This window comes from Petaurus breviceps, unplaced genomic scaffold, assembly GCF_028583685.1.
Source record: "Petaurus breviceps papuanus isolate PSGF00001 unplaced genomic scaffold, PetGlider_PUasm1.0 37, whole genome shotgun sequence".
Lineage (NCBI taxonomy): Eukaryota > Metazoa > Chordata > Mammalia > Diprotodontia > Petauridae > Petaurus > Petaurus breviceps.
In genome coordinates, this window is record NW_027186296.1 from 85,730,454 (window position 1) to 85,750,950 (window position 20,497).

The 20,497-nt window shown below is 32.8% G+C and overlaps 1 protein-coding gene across 2 annotated transcripts in view; it reads left to right on the top strand.

Annotated features, from left to right (window-relative positions):
* PDCD4 (programmed cell death 4) overlaps positions 1-20,497 on the top strand; it is a 28,341-nt gene that overhangs the window by 1,614 nt on the left and 6,230 nt on the right. Inside the window, exons 2-9 of one of the 2 annotated variants that reach the window (XM_069098952.1) lie at positions 2,739-2,916; positions 3,875-3,971; positions 9,508-9,810; positions 11,667-11,761; positions 14,321-14,434; positions 15,757-15,978; positions 18,564-18,661; positions 19,585-19,699. In XM_069098952.1, the coding sequence (XP_068955053.1) occupies positions 3,929-3,971; positions 9,508-9,810; positions 11,667-11,761; positions 14,321-14,434; positions 15,757-15,978; positions 18,564-18,661; positions 19,585-19,699 (990 nt within the window). In that variant the 5' untranslated portion in view covers positions 2,739-2,916; positions 3,875-3,928. The remainder of the gene's footprint in view (positions 1-2,738; positions 2,917-3,874; positions 3,972-9,507; positions 9,811-11,666; positions 11,762-14,320; positions 14,435-15,756; positions 15,979-18,563; positions 18,662-19,584; positions 19,700-20,497) is intronic. The other variant, XM_069098951.1, reaches the window with a different exon arrangement.

Here is a 20,497-nt window from a genome sequence, read left to right on the forward strand (position 1 = left end):
CCGTCGCTCCCTCCCCTTCACCCTCCCCCTCCGGTATCTAATTGAGAGCCCCCCCCCCTCCCCCTCTTGCCCCCCCCCCCCCCCCCCCCCCCCCCCCCCCCAGGCAGGGGAAAGAATTTCTTTTCCCCACAGCCCTTCTTCCCTTACAAAGAGGTGGCACTTGCTCCCCCCTCCCCACCCTTATGGAGCCTTAAAAGAAGACTATCTGTAGAGGGCATTGTATTTGTAGACACTTATCCTATACTCTCCAGACACTAGCATCCAGGAAAAAGAGACACATATTCACATACTGAAACCCTCTGGACTTTTCCCCTTTAGCCGGCTAGCCTGCTGCTAGGTCCTATGGTTTTCTCACAAATTAGGAATTGATTTGTGGGAAACAGAGATTTCACTTCATGTTGTGCCTGGTGTCCAGTGAGCAAAGTCTGTAGGAAGTAGGCCTTGGTTTTGCTGGGGAAAGAGATTTATCTGAGATAAGGGACTGGAACTGGAGAGGATCAAAGCCACACCTCCTCTCTTCTAAGGAGGTAAATGCTTGGATTCTCCTTCCTAAAATTTTTGATGTCTTTAAAAAAGCAAAATAAAATGAATCTCATCTATCAGTGCAAATAAAGGCAATTGGGTACCATCTCTATTGCAATAAATATTTCTGTGAAATACCAATTCTATTAGTAAATTAAAGCAATCTGCAAACATAATCTCAATCTTCAGTGTCTGTATGGGAGCTTGATCGATAACACCAATAAGCCCTAGAGCAGATGTTTAAAAATGGAGCTAACTTTTAAAATGATTACCTATTTTGGACTAAATTATTTTTTGTTTCCCAGAGTTTCAGCATAATTTTTTTTGAGGGAGGGCAGAGGGGGAGGAGAGGATTAGAAATGGCTTAATGATTTTAAGTTTTGCCTTAGAAACTCGAGTATTGGAGATAGACTCCTGGACTATTTGCTTTTTTGTACCCTTATCCTGTGCTGTTATGGGTTCATTCAACTTCCAAATAAAACTGCAAGGATCTTTGAAATGATTTGGTCACTTTTTTTCAAATATTCATAAATCAAAGAGGTAAAAATTAGTGCTACAAAAATACCATCTGCTATTTCCCACAAAGATTTCCTGCATCACTAAGATGCTTATGTTTTAACTAACCATATAAAGTTGGACTTTTTTCTTTGCTTAAAGTTTTGATAGCAACTAGAGAATATTAACATATTTTTTCAATTCATATATGTCCTAAATATTGATATTTTTGTGTTGCTTAGGAAAAAGTAAGAATACAGTGTTTTTGTTTTATTTGGAAATATCTTGGCAGTGAAACTCTTGACTGTATATTTCTGTAGAACATTGTAGGAAAGAAAATAGTCTTTCATATAAACAGTAGGGCAGTTTTTAGGTGACTTGTAAGCATACCTTTAAAAAGAAAAACCTCAGTTTTGTGGTTTGGTGTTGAGGATGTGGGGTTTAGATTCTTAGGCCAAATTATTTTAAGTTTTTAGAAACAGAAACAACTTACCTTTTAAATGTATATTTAAAGAAAAAATTTTAAAACATACACAACACTGATCAGAGAGATTAAACATAAGAACCCTAGACTACTTTTTCCTTTATGCTTCTCTTAAAGAGTAGTAAATGTTGACTAGTTATAATTCATAAATATGTTAGTTAACATTCATAGTGATAGCCAGTTTAATTCCTTTTCTATAATATTTTGGTACTTCAAAATAGTAAATATGTTGTCTTTAGTGACCAGTATATGTAATGTTTTTCAAAATTTCATATATTTAGAAGAGTCTGATATGGTTTGTGTTTATATTAACGATTTTGTCAATTAACAAAAGGCCAAAAGGCAGATGTTTATTTGGGAAATAAAATTTGGAGTTGGATATATGCATACCTTTTTTTTTCATTTTATAGTAGTCACATTCAGATACCGATAGTATTTCTACTGGGATTTTACACATTATCTTATTTGAACCTTACTTAGTAGTGCAAAGTATCCTGAACTTTTTAAAGATAAGGAAACTGAGGTTTCAGGAAGAAAGATGACTTACTCAGTTACTAAGTAGGGAAGATGATCATCTCAGGGCTTCTGACACTTGAGTATAGTTATCTTTTTGTGTGTATATCTGGGGCAAGAATCTGCAGACAAGATTCAGATGAATTATTACACATAAAAACAAATGAGGCAAAGGGTTTCCAAATATACGTATAGCTTATTTGACTTAGGGAAAAATAATAGGACAGTCATCCACATGAGCCAACAAAATATGTTATTTGTTGAATTTTATATCTTTGCAGGATATTTACTTATGGAAAATACATTTGTAAAGTTACATTTTGTTTGTTTTTTTAATGTGGTGTTGGTGGCAATCATGCTGTTAAAAAGTGTCCATATATGATAGAATCCTTTAATCTTTACAAAATCAAAGAGTAACATCCATTTTATTCATCTTTTGAAGCCATAGAGCTGCCTCTACACTAATTGACAATTATACCACGTTTATAAGACAAAGCCAGTTTACTTAGGCTAGTTAATATTTTCTTTAGGTGAAAGGGGAACATATCTACCATTTTGAAATTAAAACACACTCAGTAATTTTAAGGCAGATTTGGTTTCTGATTCCTGTATGAGACAACATTCTTTATCCTAAGTTAACAGGTTATATTATAACCAATATAAGTATTTGTCCATAACATATAAAAGGAAGTGTCATTAATGTGTGCATTTTGTTTTTTAAAAGGAGAGCACACTGCTAGTGGAATGATTGTAATGGAACATTCTACCAGGAACAAAGAAAGTTACCTCACAAACTAAACAGCCAATCTGGATTCCCCACCATTGTGAGAACTGCATAGCGAACACTCTTAATAAAATACTAGTGCTTGAGAACACTGGGGAATTCTGAATGATTGGATGAGGTAACTATTTGAATGGTATTGAAAGGAAGATAATATGTAATGGAGTTATTCATTATTTTTAATTTTTATGCAACACTACTATTAAAGATATGCTTAAGTAATTAAAGCATATTATATGTAAAGCCACAGGGATAGCATAGTCTGTAATCTAGGTTTTAGTCATATGAGAAATTGAAATCTGTTTGTAAAAATCTCTAGAGAAAGAGATTATGTAACCTCACTTGGTATACCCTCCAGTTATTATATCTTGATTATTTTGACAAAAATGATCTTTGGGCATTATTTTTCTCTCAGTACACTGCAAGGTTAGTTGATATAATTGGTGAAGAAAAAAAGGTAATTGGTTTAAATGAAACTTCTAAGCATTGAGAATTTTAAAACCCTTTAGATACTTGTCTAAAAACCCTTTGAAAAATTGATACAAGTATCATCAGGCTTTTACATATCTTTGTTAAAATGTATAAAATAAACATGATTTTCAGCTTTATTGGTAATGGTAATGGATTAGAACAGTTATGGAAAGATAAGAAAAATTAGATTCAATGTAACTTTCACTGATGATGTCAAAGTATCATACTAAAATTATGGTATTTTATATCTACTGCTGGGGAAAACTTACAGCATTACTTTTTTTTTTTTTTTACAAATGTGAAACCTTGAGATTCGATGTGGTGGAGAAAAGAAATAATATGTACAACTGCTGTCATTTTATTCCATATTAAAGGAATTGTCCAACCTGTGCTGAAATCTGGGCACTTTTATTGTTAGTTTACTGGAATTGTCAGGACGATAGAAATCCTAACAAGTATTTGATTTCAGCCTTTGAAAGCAAAGTAAAGCTTTAATAGGGTTTAATTAAGTATTGTGATTTCTTTTGTAAATGTTCAGCAGACTGAACTAATTTCAATTATTACTAGTAGGTTACAGTAAAACTTATTTTTCATTCTCTTTTTAATAGATTCTAAAAAAAATACTACCATCAATTTGTCTAAGCAAGTGTAATTAAGCAACGATGGAAGTAGAAAATGAGCAAGTACTAAATGTTTATCCTACAGGTAAGTAATGACATTTGGTTTTTCAGCTTTATTTTATGCAAGTATGTTGAGCCAAAATGTGAAAGAATGATAGTAACATGATCTGGATTAAAAAAAACAACAACTTGAGTTTACTACATGAACATAGGATATATGCCTGCCTCATATTTATTTGGGTGACCAATTCTTTAAAGAAGATGCCCTTTCTGATACTCTGCCCACCTTTTTTTTTTTCTGGACTGAGCTGTCTTTAACTTAACCATTTTGTGAATTTATGGGTTTATTTTTTTTGGAGAGGGGAAGGTAGGGCAGTTGGGGTTAAGTGACTTGCCCAAGGTCACATGGATAGTATTTTGTGTTAAGTGTCTGAGGCCGCATTTGAACTCAGATCCTCCTGACTCCAGGGCTGGTGCTCTATTCACTGAGCCACCTAGCTGCCCCTTTCTGTTTTTTAAAATAGGAAATTCATAGTTTAAAAAAAAAAGCATATGGTTCCCTATCCTTGCTTCTAATCTTTATCAACCCAATATACTCTTTATTCTTTAATAAGCTCTTCATATATTGAACAATGCATAAAGGAGGGCAGGATTTTAAAAAAATAATATCCTGCTATAGGTTCTGGTTAATTTATAAAAATTTATTCATAGTTTTCTATAAATTGTTTTAAAAAAGTTCTCTCAAAACTATTATGTTTTAGTAGATTTCAAAAATACCTTTCTTATGAACATTATAAGAGTGAATATTTTTGACATAGATGTTTACATATTAGCTAACTTGTCAAAGTATTCAGAGTTGCTGTTTTTGTTGATTTAAAATGTTTTTGTCCTTTTTACTGGAGATGTTTTGCAAAGTTACAATAACATTTTTGCGTTGTACATAATATCAATAGCTTTTTGGCTTACTATTTTTCTGAAAGACTCTTATAATTTCATTAATATTCAAGTTTCTATAAAGAGTTTGAAATGTATTTTCTAGAACTAATGAAAGTATGCTTAAATATTTTATATTTAACCCTGTATTTTCTTTGATCATTTTGCTGAACATCTACATTAAGCCACTTTTTGTTTAGTAGTGTGTACAATTTTGATTTGGGCAGACATGTTTGAAGGTCACTTTTTTTTGGAAGTCACTACAGCTACACTTTTGTTTTATTGAAATTACATTTTAAAATAATTTTAAACATTCTTTTCTTTTTAAATTTTGTGTTCCAAAATCTTTCCCTCCTTCCCACCTTCTTCCCCAGCCACTGAGAAGGCAAGCAATATGATACCAATTATACGGTTGAAATCATGCAAAACATTTCCATTTTAGCAATATTTTTTAAAAAGCAAGAAAAATAAAGGAAGTGAGAAAATTATACTTCATTTTGAACTAGAGTTCATCAGTTCTCTCTCTGGAGATGGATAGCATTTTTTTCATCATGAGTCTTTTGGAGTTGTCTTGATCAGAATAGCCAGGTTTTTCATAGTTGATTATCATTTCAATGTTGCTATTACAGTGCATAATGATCTCTCAGTTCTTCTCATTTTACTTTGCATCAGTTCGTATAGGTCTTGCCATCTTACAAGTAATTTCAGTGAAAGTGAGCTAGGGAAATATTTTAGTTGAAAAAAATCCTACAATAATTAATGTCAGAGAGAAATTCTACTTTTAGCTATTATTTATCTTTTAATATATTGAATAGATAAAATGCAAAAAATTTCCACTTAAGAAAACATCAGATTTTAAGGAGTTATGCATAAATTTGCCCTCCTATTCTCTGAGATATATACATATTGTGAATATGGAGGAGTCTAGTTTTCACATAGTTTGTGACTTTTGTCATGCTTCTACCATGTAATGGGACCTTTAATTTAGCACCTAAATCACCATGTATAGGGTCTAGTTAAGAACCTTACCTATGTGACTAGTCCCATAGCAAAATTTTGGAGTAGTGCTATCCTAACAGTATTCCTTTTGGCTAGCGTTTATAAATATGATTAAGACTTTTGGTCTGATATGTGTTCATATGGTACCAGTTTTGCCTGTTTTCATTTAGGTACTTGAGAGTCCTGAGAGAAAAACAGTTTGAATGTTGAAAAAAGCTATTTTGAAATCCCATAATTCTTTAAAGAAGCTGTTTGTGGCTTAACTTTTGGTTTTCTTGAGACCAGATCAATGTTGTATTCATATTGTATTAATAAAATTGTGATGTATGCAAATGAAGTTAAACCTTAAAGCAGCTGATAGGTTAAAAAAACAAAGTGATATGCAGAGTTGACATTAAAAATATATGTATGGAAGCAGTGTGATATAGGCATATAAATAGAGATACAAAAAGTTGAAGGACAAGAATATATAAATGGAAAAATAGATACAGTATATGAAAATTGTCATTTTTCTTTATAACCCTGAGAATAGTTGTAATATCATTCTCAGGATTAATTTTGAGTAATTTAGCTTAATTGAAGAATAAGCAACATGTGTTTTACATTTATTATTCAATCTTTTGGGAGCTACCTACTCTTAGAATTCTTTCTTCACTTCTATGACACTCGACTTTCTGGGTTCTCTTATTCCTTTGAATATTTCTGTGTTTACTTTCTAGTGTATTATAACTACGGGTAGTTTATAATCTAGTCTCCTGACTTCCTCTCTCTTTTTTCACTCCTTCAACTTTCATCTTTATGTTGACGATTTCCAAATTTGCATCTCCAAATCTACTCTGTCATCAGCACTATAGCCTTCTATTTTCAATTGCCTACCTTCTTTTCCTATTTTAATGTCCCAGTGTAACCCCAACTCAGTGTACCCAGAACTAAAGTTATCTCAATCTCTTTTTTTTTTTCCTTTTTTGGGGAGGGCAATTGGAGTTTAGTGACTTGCCCAAGGTCACATGGCTATTTGAACTCAGGTCCTCCTGACTCCAGGGCTGGTGCTATATTCACTGCGCCACCTAGCCGCCCCATCTCCTTCTCTTTAACTGATTTCTTTTCCTAGTTATCCCATTTCTGTCATTAATAGCACAATTTTTCTTTCATGAGACCTCAAACTTCTCTAGTCTATGCTAATCTCTTCTGTCTCTGAAATCTTATTGCATTTATAGTTTGAACCATATAATTTAGTATTTTTCCCTGTTTTATACATGCTAGTTTTTCTCTTAAGTATAATGAAAGGTCCTACAGAGTCATAGGCCAAATCTTAGATAACTCTTTTGTGTCACCTAATATAGTGATGAGCACACAGTAAGTACTTCTTGATTCATCAGTTTGAAAAATACTAGGGTAAATGTACATTTATGTAAATATAGGCTAGGAAAGTTCCAGATGTTTGGTTTACCTGTTAGTGTGTACTTCATTTAACTCAGCTTTATAATTCTGCTATTTTAGACCTTTCCTTTTTTTTTTTTATGTTTTACATTACACAACTGTAGCAATCCTAGATGATATGTTTTTAAAAAAAAATTTTTTTTGGAGGGGAGAAGGCAGGGCATTTGGGGTTAAGTGACTTGCCCAAGGTCACAGAGCTAGTAAATGTTAAGTGTCTGAAGCCTAATTTGAAGTCAGGTCCTCCTGACTCCAGGGCCGGTGCTCTACTCACTCTGCCACCTAGCTGCCCCAATATGTTTTTTTTTTTAAAAGGTTTTAAAATAAATATAATCCATGGACAGAAATCTGCCCATAAATGGTTCAACCCTATTGGACTTTGGGGAAATTAGTATATAATATATAGCTATCTAGTCCTGTTTTAAAATACCAAAGTCATTACTTATGACTTGAGCTAACTACTAGTCAGCTAGTTTAGCTCATGAGAGCTGTGTCCTCAAAGATTGAATGTGTACTTATTGCAGTTAAACATTTTTTGAGATCAATCTTTGCTCAGTTAGCGGGTTAATTGAAAGAATATCATATTTGAAATCAGAAGCTTTATAGAGTAGCTTTATAGAGTTTGCCACTGAACCTGATTAATGTTTAACAAAATTAAGAAAAATGCAAAACAACATAGATAATGTTAATTTGTGGTTTTCTAAGTCACTAGGCAACTTGGCAGAGGTTTGTTTATGTTTGAGTTTGACACCACTCCTCTAAGCTCAGGGACTGTGTCTAAACTCTGTGATTATGAACAGGTCATCCTCCCTGAACCTAAATTTTTAAATCTGCAAAGTAGGGATAATTATTATCTACTTTGGGGATTACTGTGAAGAAAATAAACTAGATAATGCTATAAAAACGTGAGCTTTTATTTTTATGGGGCTCTGTCCTGGGGTTACAAAATGGCATAAGGGAATTGGACATAGATGTAAAAGATAAATAGCAGTATCAGTTTGCATATAAGAAGTGCCAGATTAGTGGTATATACTCTGGCAATAAATTGATGTACTGTTGGTGTTAACTATGGTTCAGAAAAGGAAATCATTGTATGCCAGAGTGGTCAAGAAAAGTTTCTTGAAGGATTTGAGACTTGGATTTGAACTGGACGGACCTTGATTAGGGAAGGATGGGACTTGGATAAATAGAACATATGGAATCAGATATTCTGTTCTAGCAAGGGGCTGCTGAGTGGGATTGAGATGGTAGTGCATTGATATATTTAAGGATTAAGGAGTAAATCATTTTGACTGGTGTGGAGTTTTTACATATAGTAGTTGAAGACAAGATTAGTTGTGATTCTAGAGGATCTTAAAAAAATGTAGACTACCAAGCTGCGTTTGTTAAGACTTTAGGTAACTATCGATAGAAGGACTAAGAGCATCAGTTGATTTAAAATATACACATACACACATTTAATTTTGTGTAATAATATAATTTTATGTAATAATATGGTAAAATAATACAGTATTTAAAGTGAAAATGTTCATCCTACTATATTTGCTTTGCCTTATGGATTAAAAAAAATGCACTATTAATGGAACTTGGTCCTTTGAGGTGTTCCTAAATTCTGGTCTTTTCTGGTATTAAAGGACCATTGACATTTTATTTAGTACTATTTCATGGGTTGGTTAGATTATTTTGTTTAGCTCTAGTCAGAGTACCTGGCATATTACTGTAAGTCATCTTTCAAGTGTGTTGACATTTCATTGAATTTTCAGTGACTCTGAATGATTTACTAAAATTGTCCAGGGGTCTAGCAGTATTTGTATCCACTGAGGCATCATTCACAGTAGGTATTCAGAATTTGTTTTTATTTTCAGGAATTCAAATGTATTTCCTCATTGATTCATTTTTTTGGAGGCCAGGATGCATGCATATGGTTTGTATTCCTCCTGATTTTTTTCACAGGATCCCCACTTATATGCTAAACTTCAGTCTCCCAAATTTCAGTGATTTTTATAATTGTTTTTAGTTGTAACCAGTTCTTCTAGAAACTCTGCTTAAAATTTACATGAATAAGACTATGAGTAATAGGTTTCCCTTAGTACAGTTTGTTAGGTGGAATTAGTTACTTGATTTATGTTGCATGCTAATATGGAAAAGAAAGCATTTTTGTCAATTATTATAGTCTTAAAACTCACAATTTTAGTAATGGATGTTTAAAATATACACTAAGAAATTTTCTTTTTCTTATCTTTCTCTTTGAGAATCTGATAATTTAAGTGACTCTCTGTTTTCTGGAGATGAAGAAACTGTTGGGACTGAAGAAATAAAAAATGAAATAAATGGAAATTGGATTCCTGCATCCTCCATTAATGAAGCGAGAATTAATGCAAAAGCAAAGAGGAGGTTGAGAAAGAATTCTTCCCGGGATTCGGGGAGAGGAGATTCTGTTAGTGATAATGGAGGAGAGGCCCTAAGAAGTGGAGTTACTGTACCAACTAGTCCAAAGGGGAAGTTGCTGGACAGGCGGTCCCGGTCTGGGAAAGGAAGGGGACTACCAAAGAAAGGTTAGTAATATGGATTAAATTCAAAGGAGAATGAGAGAAAAGCATTTGTTTTTTCCTAGTATTTCTGACTTTTACTCCTGGGAGTAGGAGAGATGGGAGAAATGGAAAAGACTAAGTGTTTTTTGTTTTTTTTATTATATAAACATAAAATAGGAAGAATGTTGCCTGCTGTTTTTACTTGTTTTTAAGTTTAGTCATCTTGGACATTTATGTTTGTGAAATGTGCAAAGTTAAAAAATTCCATTTATATCTAGCTTTATACTCGATATTATTGTTTTAGATATATTAGATACTATAGATACTAGATACTCTTGTAAGATTTATCTTACTGGTGTACATGATTCTCATATCTGGACATCTCAGGCACATAGGCTCTTTATGAAACATCACTGCTGTTTTCTCATTATGATTTAGCTATATATGTGTGATCTCAAGAAAATTGGTTAGAAACTGGATTGGTGTATTCCTACTTTCACTGACCAGATTACTAACATTCTGCCCTTGTTCACATGAGTTTATTATGTATTGAAGTAATTCCTATTAATCTGACTTACATATTAGAGTAATTTCAGTGCAAATTGAGATTTTACCAGTTTGCAAATGGTCTGGACTGCAACTTTCATTTTTTTCTGGATTTAAAAAAAAATGACCAATAAATTACAGTTCGTGTTGTAATGATTGAATCACACTAGAACTTAATTATTCAGTACCAATTTGAGCTAGGGACATGGACTTTTCTTGGTGTAGACCATTTACCAAGATTAAAAGTAGATACTTCACAATTATTAAGTATCAGTAACATCATATTCTCCTTTTTGCATTGTCATAATAAATAATTACTTTCCACATTACTTTTAAATAATTACTTTCCAAATTTCTTTTTGCATCATCATCATAATTATTTTCCAGAGGTAATCGAAGACTATTTCTTTGCACCTAGAAAAAATAAAGTGTAGTGAATTTAAATAGAAGAACATCTTTAAAAGACTTTATTTTACTGATGGATTTGTGCACAAAAGTAATTTTGAAATGGAAACAAACAACTCCAAAAATATCATTAACTCATATAAAAACTTCTTTTGGTGTCAGTGTATTGCTAAAGTGCAAAGTTCATCCATTTGTCTTTAGAGACTTAAGCTTCATGAGGGCCATGTATGAGCTAATCTTCCTTTCTCCCCAGTATCATCTTTAATTCTTTGCACAGTATATTGCACACAGTAGGTATGTTTGTTGAGTTGAATGAAATTAATAATAAATCATACTTTGAACACAGTGCCCACTGAATTTATCCATATTTCAATAAGTGTCTTACATTCAGTAGTTGGATCATTTTTAATATACTGTACCATACCTTAGCGCCAACTCAAAGTAATTGCATAAAAAGATACAGAGTATAAATCTTGGAGCCATTGCACAAAAAAATCGAATAGGAGTTTCTGTTTTCCCTAATTAACAAATACATGACAATCTCAAATTTTCAGTTTACTTTATATGAAGATGTGTCATTTGAGAATCGCAATTAAATTGAATTAGAAAATTCCATTTCATTTTTTTTTTCAATGTTGAAGACTGAACCTAAGTAACTTAACTTCTGGTTCATGACATGTTTGCCACAGTTTGGTCCTAATATGTACAGGTGTAGGGGTGTGTGTGTGTGTGTGTGTGTGTGTGTGTGTGTGTGTTTTCTTTCCAAATGAGATGATTTTGCCAAAGATATTTGAAATGATACTGATAGTAACTTAGTTGTATTTATTCAGGTACACTATTTCTGAGTAGTATTAAGATGGCATATGGATCATTCACATGTGATTTGAACTTTAGACTTCTCTGTTTCAATTTTTAATTCATTACATTAGGTGGTGCAGGAGGCAAAGGTGTATGGGGTACACCTGGTCAGGTGTATGATGTGGAAGAAGTAGACGTTAAAGATCCCAACTATGATGATGACCAGGTAATTAATGTTTTTAAAAATTGTAATTTTAGCAAAAAATTCACACAGAAATTTCAAATACATAGGAGCTTTCAAATTTTAGTCATTTGTATATGTTAATTTTTTAAAAAGAGACAGTCTCACTTTTATATTTGTATGTTGACCACCTGACCTATAATTGATTGTCAGAAATTTATTTTAAATTCTTTGCCCGGATGGTTGGAGAGGAGGGTGACTGTTTTTATGTGGTAATTTTTAGGTTTTTGGACTTTTGGACTGTTGGACTTTTCTTTTTTGAAAAAGAATGATCATGCACATCCTGACAACTCTGAAAACACTGTTATTTTAATTGCAACTTAATTCTTACATGTTTAATACTCAAATATGAATTGACTAAAGTCTATGAGAAATCACTTAAATTTTCTAATTCCTAACATTACAGATTTTTAAGATCTAGCATGTACTTACTTTTTTTGGTAATTGTTAAATTTGAGATCTTTACTTAATACATTAAAAAACATAAAGGCTATTTTGTAGTATCTAATTTAATAAAACTACTTTTAGAGAATATATTAAATTCAGATAATTTGTTGTATTGGATTCATTTTGCATATTATGTATGGAAAAAAGTAGAATTTTCTTAAAGGTTTCTTTCCTCAAGAAAAAGATTAATTTAAAATATACTATTATAATTTAATTTACATGTAGCAAACAAGTTATGCTTATATGCTAATTCCACTTGTCTTAAAAACTCAGAGAGGGGATCTCCTAAAGAATATTAAAGTTTGAAGGGACTTTCTGATTGTTGAATTCAGCTTCCTCACTTCCAAGTGAGGTCCAGAGATGGTGTGACTTAATAAAGGTTACATAGTTAAAATAGTTCTTTTAAAAGCATTTTACTTAGCATCTATTTAAGCATGATTCAGTAGAGAGAAAGCAAGGCAGATAGCTACTGTCCTCTGAGAGCTTACAATTGAATAAATCCCTGAATTCATGGGGTACAGTTTTTGTAACATCATTCAAATCTACTGCCTTTGTAGCATTCGTAGAATTATAGAATTTTAGAGTTGGAATGGACCTAGACAATCATTAGTCTAATCTTTTCTAGTTTACAGAATAGATGAGAAACTGCATCCCAAAAAGGGCTAAGAGATTTGCCTAAAACCCACAAAGCTAATCAATAAATGGTTGGGATGGGTGGGTGAGACTAGAATTGTCTCCTGACTCCAGCCTAATAGTCTTCATATTAGCCTAGATTGAATATCATATTCTTGGAAAGCAATTGATCCTTTTAAACTAAAAAATAAAAGTTAAAACAAGTAGATGGTGTATGCTAGGTAGTTTTCATGATGTTGTTATCTGTACTAAAATTGACTAGGAATGCAAATAATTTTAAGATAATACAAAAATACATACTGTGTAAGACTGTGGAAGCAAGTACTACTGTCTTGTTCCTTAAAAATTTACTATAATCTTTTAAGTAAACATAGTTTCTGAAAAATTTGTGGTTCAAACTGAAACCAGTCTGAAAAGAGGAAATAAGTATTTTCTTAATCTACAGTTTAACTCAGAAACTATTCTCCTTTTTTTGAGTTAGTTTAGTTTCCTTTCTGAATCTTGAATTTGAACCACACCTACTTCGAAGGCCTCTTGGTGCCACCAGCACAATTGGATATGTTCTGCTACGAAGAATTTTAAGGTCATAACATTTAGTCATCCTGCAAACTCTGGTCCTTCCCTATTTATTGTTTTTAAAAGGAATTTATAATGAAAACAATAGCTATGCTGCCTTAATTTTGTCTTTCTAATGATGTCTGAGGATTGCTTAATATGGCTAATAATTTTAACTTTAGATATGACTTTGAGATAAAAAAGACATGCAGACAACCTACTTTGCAGTGGTCCTTTAAAATAGGGTCATAGGATTCTAGATCCAGAGATGGAATTGGCTTTAGAGGTCTTCTAGTGCAGTGCCTCTCATTTTATAGATGAAGATACTGAGGCACAGAGAAGTGAAGTGGCTTGTCTTGGGATCCACAGGTAGGAAGTGGCAGCACTAGAATTTGAACTGATGTCCTCTGATTCCCATCCCATTTTTTTCCCACTACAACAAGCTGCCTCAGTAGTTAATGGTGTATTAAAATGCATATTTTTGTGCTGTCCACATCCAGAAAAAGAGTTTGAATGCAGATCGAAGCATATTATTTGCTCTTTTTTTTTGTTTCTTCTTTCTTATGGTTTCTCCTATTGGTTCTAATTCTTCCTTATAGCATGACTAATATGAAAACAGGTTTAATATGAATGTATATATAGAGCCTATATCCAATTACATGCTGTCTTGGGGCGGGGGGAGGGGAGAGATGGGAAGAACATTTGGAACTCAAAATTTATGGAAGTGAATGTTTAAAACTAAAAATAAATGAATTAAAAAAATAAAATGCGTATTTTACCACAAATTAGAGTGATTTTTGACTAGTTGTATTACTTTGTCAAGTAGTCAGTATAAATTTGACGATATATGTGTCTTGGTTTTGTTTGTGTTCAAGGAATGTGCAACTCTTTCTCTTTCTTTTTTTCTAGGAAAACTGTGTGTATGAAACAGTAGTTCTGCCTTTGGATGAAAGAGCATTTGAGAAGACTTTAACACCAATTATACAAGAATATTTTGAACATGGAGATACTAATGAAGTTGCAGTATGTTAAAAAATTTACATATATAACTTAATATTAGGCAAAGTCAGATTATGAAATAGCATGAAAGGTCATCATCCTAACATTACATTTAAATAATGTGTTACAGTTTACAGAGTTATTCACATGTATTATCTTGTTTCATCCTTGAGACCTTAAACAGTGTCTTTTTTGCCTCAGCTATTCATGAAACTATGTGATAAGTTGAGAGCAGCATCCATAGAGTGAAACATTCACATTTGTGAAATCACATTTATTTTGAAGATTAGACTTTGAATTCAGACTTATTATTTAAATTATCCTTGCCCCAGTTGGTTTGACTTAAGTGAGGGCTAACCAAGACAGCTTGGAATTAAATAAAATTCTTTGCTGTTACATGATTGGACAATTTTTTAATAACTGCCTTTACTCATTATTTGCAGCTGGTTGTTACGCCATTTTGTCCTGAAAAGAAGGTTATGAAATAGTAATTTAATCCTGTTGTCTTGGACTTTCTTTGAATTTGCATTGCTTGGCTTTTGTGATATAAAGAAGAATATTTCAGGGGTGGCTAGGTGGCACAGTGAATAGAGCACTGGCCTTGGAGTCAAGAGGACTCAGACACTTAACACATAAACTAGCTGTGTGACCTTGGGCAAGTCACTTAACCCCAATTACCCTCCAATAAGCAAAAAAAAAAGAATATTTCATATCTAAAATAATTTTCAAAATTTAGTTGTCTGATTTTAATACATCCACCAGTATTACCATTATAAAATTAAGAAAAAAAATTAATATCTTACCAACCCTTTAAAAAAAATTATTTTTCCTGGAAGATAGACATCTGTTTTTTTAGTGGAATATATAGGTAGAGTTTGTTTTTCCTCTTTATACCTGAGACCTTTCCTTTAGCTTTATGATGATCTACTTATTTTTAATTGAAGGGAAAACTTTGGAGGAAGGGCAAGTAAACATAAAAGTGCCTAAAATAGTGTAGTGACACAAACTTGATTATTGCTGGTTGAATGGAGATACAGCTCTCTAGAGGGAAAGCTAATACTGTCATGAATTCAGAAGACAGTGTCCTTTAACATTGAAACACTGTTTTGCAGTTTTTGTAAATGTGCTTCAGATGCTTCAGGAGGCATAGGAATGTTTACTAAGTTTTCATTAAAAAGCTCAAAAAACCTTAATCAATGGCTTTAGATATAGGGAAAATATACTTAACAGGTAAAATTAGAGTCATTGAGTTAGAATTTTTTCTTCTGTACTTAAGAATTGCAAGATTTAAAAGTGTGCAACATTTTATGATTTTTAAAGAATGTGTAATACTTTTTCTGTTTTAGGAAATGCTAAGGGATTTAAATCTTGGTGAGATGAAAAGTGGAGTACCAGTGCTGGCAGTGTCATTGGCCTTAGAGGGAAAGGCCAGTCATAGAGAAATGACATCTAAGCTCCTTTCTGACCTTTGTGGGACAGTAGTCAGTACAAATGATGTAGAAAAATCATTTGATAAATTGCTTAAAGAACTACCTGAATTAGCATTAGATACTCCTAGAGCACCACAGGTTTGTATGTTTCTTGTATTATAGTAAGATATTGTTATACCCTGTTCATGACATGTTGTCGAACTGGTACATGGTATAACCAAAATTTTAGAGAGAGGTGGTGTGTGTGTGTGTGTGTGTGTGTGTGTGTGTGTGTGTGTGTGTGTGTGTGTGTTTGTTTCACAGCTAAAAATTAAACTCACTTGACTAATTGTTCACTGGAGGAACATAATACATATAATGAAACTGACCCTGTGGCTTATTGAATAAATTTTATTAATTGTTATATCTTGCTAAAGCTATTCTTTATGGGGGACAACAATTAGGAAATAAACAAATTTAGTTTGTTTGGATTCAAATGGTTAATTTAATCACTTTTACAATAAAATAAGTTCACTTTAATATTCAGGCATGAAAGATAATTAGTAACTAAGTCTAACCCCTTTGAGCCTTATAATTCTGTATTTCACATAATTGTTGTCACTGTCCATATGGTATCTGTAGTTCTGTTTATTTGACTTTGAGAATCAGATTTAATTTTATTTGCTTAAATAATGTAATTCCAAATTAAAAATATTGTGTGAGAGACTTATGTAAAAAACAGTGAAGACTAAAGAAAGCCATTTTTTTTTCTTTAGAAGGTTGATTTAAAGAAATTGTTGCAAAGAGTGCACATTATTTTGCCAGTCTAGACCAGGGCTTCTTAAACTCTTCCCACTTGCCACCCTGGTTAGCCCTTCTTAAACTGTGGGTTGCGACTACATGGTTTAAGAAGTGCTGAACTCTAGACAATGAAATGGCATGAAATAAAATACTCTTTAATATATAATTGTGACAGGTATTCTGAGTTCACAAAATGAAAGCAACTGATTAAGACAATAGAAGTATGTGTCTGAGTTATGTAATTTGAAATTTTAATTTATTAATAAAGATGAATAAACATAAGAATATTAAGATATCCTATTACCAGTCATTTACAATATTTTTGAAATACATATTTTAAAAAATTTTAAACTTAGTAAACTGTCAACAAAAGCAAAAATTCAAGTAAAATTTTTAAAATGGATATGAAACTAAATTCCCAAATATTTAAATTTTTTAGATATATTTACTAAAACAGTGATAATTTACTTGTATCTGTTTTTTCCAATGTTGTTATTGTTACTTTTATAGTCACTCATACTCTTTTTGATTCTGCTTTTTTCATGCATGTATTTCTTTTTATTCTTAATATTTTAAATTTCTTATATAAGAGATCGTGTATAGAGAGCTGGCCTTGGAGTTAGGATCACCTAAGAACATTCACTTCTTCTCTTTGACATATATTGGTTGTGTGATGCTGGGTGAATTATTTAACTTCTTAAGCCCTCTCTCTCCCTTCCCCTCACCTTTCCCCCCCCTTCATCCTTAAGCAACTCTCTAAGACTGTAAGTTGTGGAAGATGTTGCCAATCAACTTTGTTAAAGAGGGTTGTCTTGCAGAAGTTCTACATACTAATGAAATCACAGATCTGGACTGAAATTTTAAAAATCTTGCATTCATATTCATTTCATTATGTTCAGGTACTTTATTTCATCTATTCTCCAGTTGTTGGATATGTGTTCCCCCCCCACCCCATTTTTTGCTATAAAATCAACCACCACTTAAAAGCTTCGTGACCTTTGTTTATTCAACTGTAAAAGTCTGGGATAGAACTAAATGATCTCTGACTTCTAGCTCTGTATCTTGTAAGTGAATGTATGATTCTTTGATCCAGCAAAAAGGACTGGTAGAGAAGTAGCAGGAGAACCAAGAAAGTAGTGTCATGAAAACAGAGGGGGAGAGTATCTAGAAAGAAAAAAGTTACAGTGACAGATGTTGCAGAGAGGTCAAGAAGGGCGAAGCTTAAGAAAAGACCATCACATTTACAAGATCATTGGTGACTTTGGAGAGCAGTTTTAGTTGAATGATAAGTTTGGAAGCCAAATTGCCAGGGTTTGATAAGAGGGCTCTCTAGTTGTGGAAAAGGCTCTTTCAAGAGGTAATGGATTCCTCCTCCTTAGAGGTCTGAGAGGATTTTGAGTGGTCATTTGCCAAGTATATTTAAATGTGTGTGGGTTGGACTAAGTAGATGGTTTCTGAGGTCCCTTCCAACTCTCAAATTCTGTGATTTCATGAGGGAGAGGGGAGGAAGTAAGGTTGGTTAGCATTTTTAAAGAATTTGACTGTGAAAGGGAAGAGAAATATAGGTTGATTCTAGATTCTAGAGTGGATGATTGCAAGGTCAAGCTGCCAGAGGAGACAGGAAAGGATGGAATAATTTCCTTACTCTTAATTTTTTTTTAAAAGGACTAACCCAATTTATTCAGAAACATGTACTTATTTTGCTTTTTAGGGCTTTTCTCTGCACCTGTTTATTTCAGAGAAGAGATTACTGTTGGCTGTCTTAACTTGAAAATTTGGTTAATTTCTTAAGGATATAGGATGAGAAGGTCAAATGTGTTTTTAGTCACTCATTTTGTAATTGAGAAATTTTATCAGTTTTTTGTTTACTTATTTAGACATTGCTCTTGAGGAACAAATGCTTATTTCATAAATTTTTATCTAGTTCTTTTTTTCCATTATAGTTGGTGGGACAGTTTATTGCTAGAGCTGTTGGAGATGGAATTTTATGCAATACCTACATTGATAGCTACAAAGGAACTGTAGATTGTGTTCAAGCTCGGTAAGCTCATTTGATTTCATACTCAGAATTTCAAACCACAGTGAAAAAAGCCCATTTGAATTCTGTTTCAGTAAAATTTTTTTTTAAAAGCAATTGGGGTTAAGTAACTTGCTCAAGGTTACACGGCCAGTTATTTCTGGGTGTGGTGCTAAGTATCTGAGCCTGGATTCGATCCCCAGGTCATCCCGACACTGGGGCTGGTGTTCTTACTCACTGAGCCACTTGGCCGCCCCGTGAAATTTCAATTAATAAAAAATTGTGAATGTTGTCAAACAGGCTGTGTTTTATTATATTTTTTACTGAATTCGATGAAAACACTAAGGCAAACTTCAAAAATTCTGCTTAAAATTTTAATTTTAATATGGAAATTTGAATTATATGATAGTTATATCAACTTTTTTGATCTATAATCCAACATATTTTTTTTTTGTCCAACTAATAGAAGGGATTCATAGGACCTGTATATTATGTTTGGGCTTCCCTTAGGTAAAGCTGAAACTCTAGTTTGGACCAAGACATTTCCTGTGTGTCTGTGGTTGGTTCATCTTAGAATAAAATGGCCTTCAACAACGGGAAGCTCTGATTTAGATGACTACTCCATAGTAAAAGCAAATTAAATCTATGCAAAGTGTTCATTTTTGCTTAATTACTAAAAATTTCACACTTTATTCTGAGTTAGAATTTAGACTTTAATTATTTTATAGTAATCTTTTGCTCTTTTTATTATAAATACAGTTCTTTTTTTCTAGGCATGATGTTAATATAAAATTGAAAAATAGTATGAGAATAGAAGAATTATAGAATACAGATGTGTTTTCTATATTCACCTGTTTCATAATGTTCCTTTCACTGTCACAGGACTGGTTAAAATTGAAAAACTTCGTATTATATGAAACATCTTAATTATACTTTTTTTTTTAAAGAGCTGCTCTGGACAGAGCTACAGTGCTTCTGAGCATGACAAAAGGTGGGAAGCGTAAAGATAGTGTGTGGGGCTCTGGAGGTGGGCAGCAGTCAGTCAATCATCTTGTTAAAGAGGTAAGGAAGTGTTGGATATTGTCTGAAGTTACTTTAATAAGTATTTGTACTTTAAATTGGTCCTTTTTTGGGGGAATTTTAATTTAATTTTGCATATGAGTAGACCTTGGTTGTGCCTAGAATTTTTTATAATGCTTAGTATTTAGTTTTGAATCTTTTTGTTTGGTCTTTTAAAAACTGACTTAAATAGGATTGTAATTTTATTAAAGGCTTAGCAAAAGTATTCCCTGCCATTGGATTCAATCTGAGTTATATAATCCAGTTTAAGTGTGGATTACAAGTAGAGAAATATTCTTTGAAATAACAGGGCTATTGTATATTTAAAACAAACTTTTTCACCTTTAAAAAATATAAATATTGTGTTTGTGACTTGTATGGCATTAGTTCTTCCCATTAGGTTAAATTCTGTTTACTCCTCTTCCTTTCTTTCTTTCTTTGTTTTTTTTTTTTTTTTTTTGCTTTTTGGAGAGCACTTGGGGTTAAGTGACTTGCCTAAGGTCCCACAGCTAGTAAGTGTTAAGTGTCTGAAGTCAGATTTGAACTCAGGTCCTCCTGACTCCAGGGCCGGTGCTCTATTCACTGCTCCTCCTAGCCACCCCCCAACTCCTCTTCCTTTCAACAGAGTTTCTAGTAACAAACAGTTGTATTTAATAGCACAAATAAAAAGACTACTTTTCAGATGGGGCAATTCATTGTATAACTTGATTTAGAGAGGAAGCTTTGGAGAGTGGCCTGTATCATTGAGGATAACAAGCCTATAACTATGTAGTCTGGTGCCTTTACAACAGATTGCAAGAG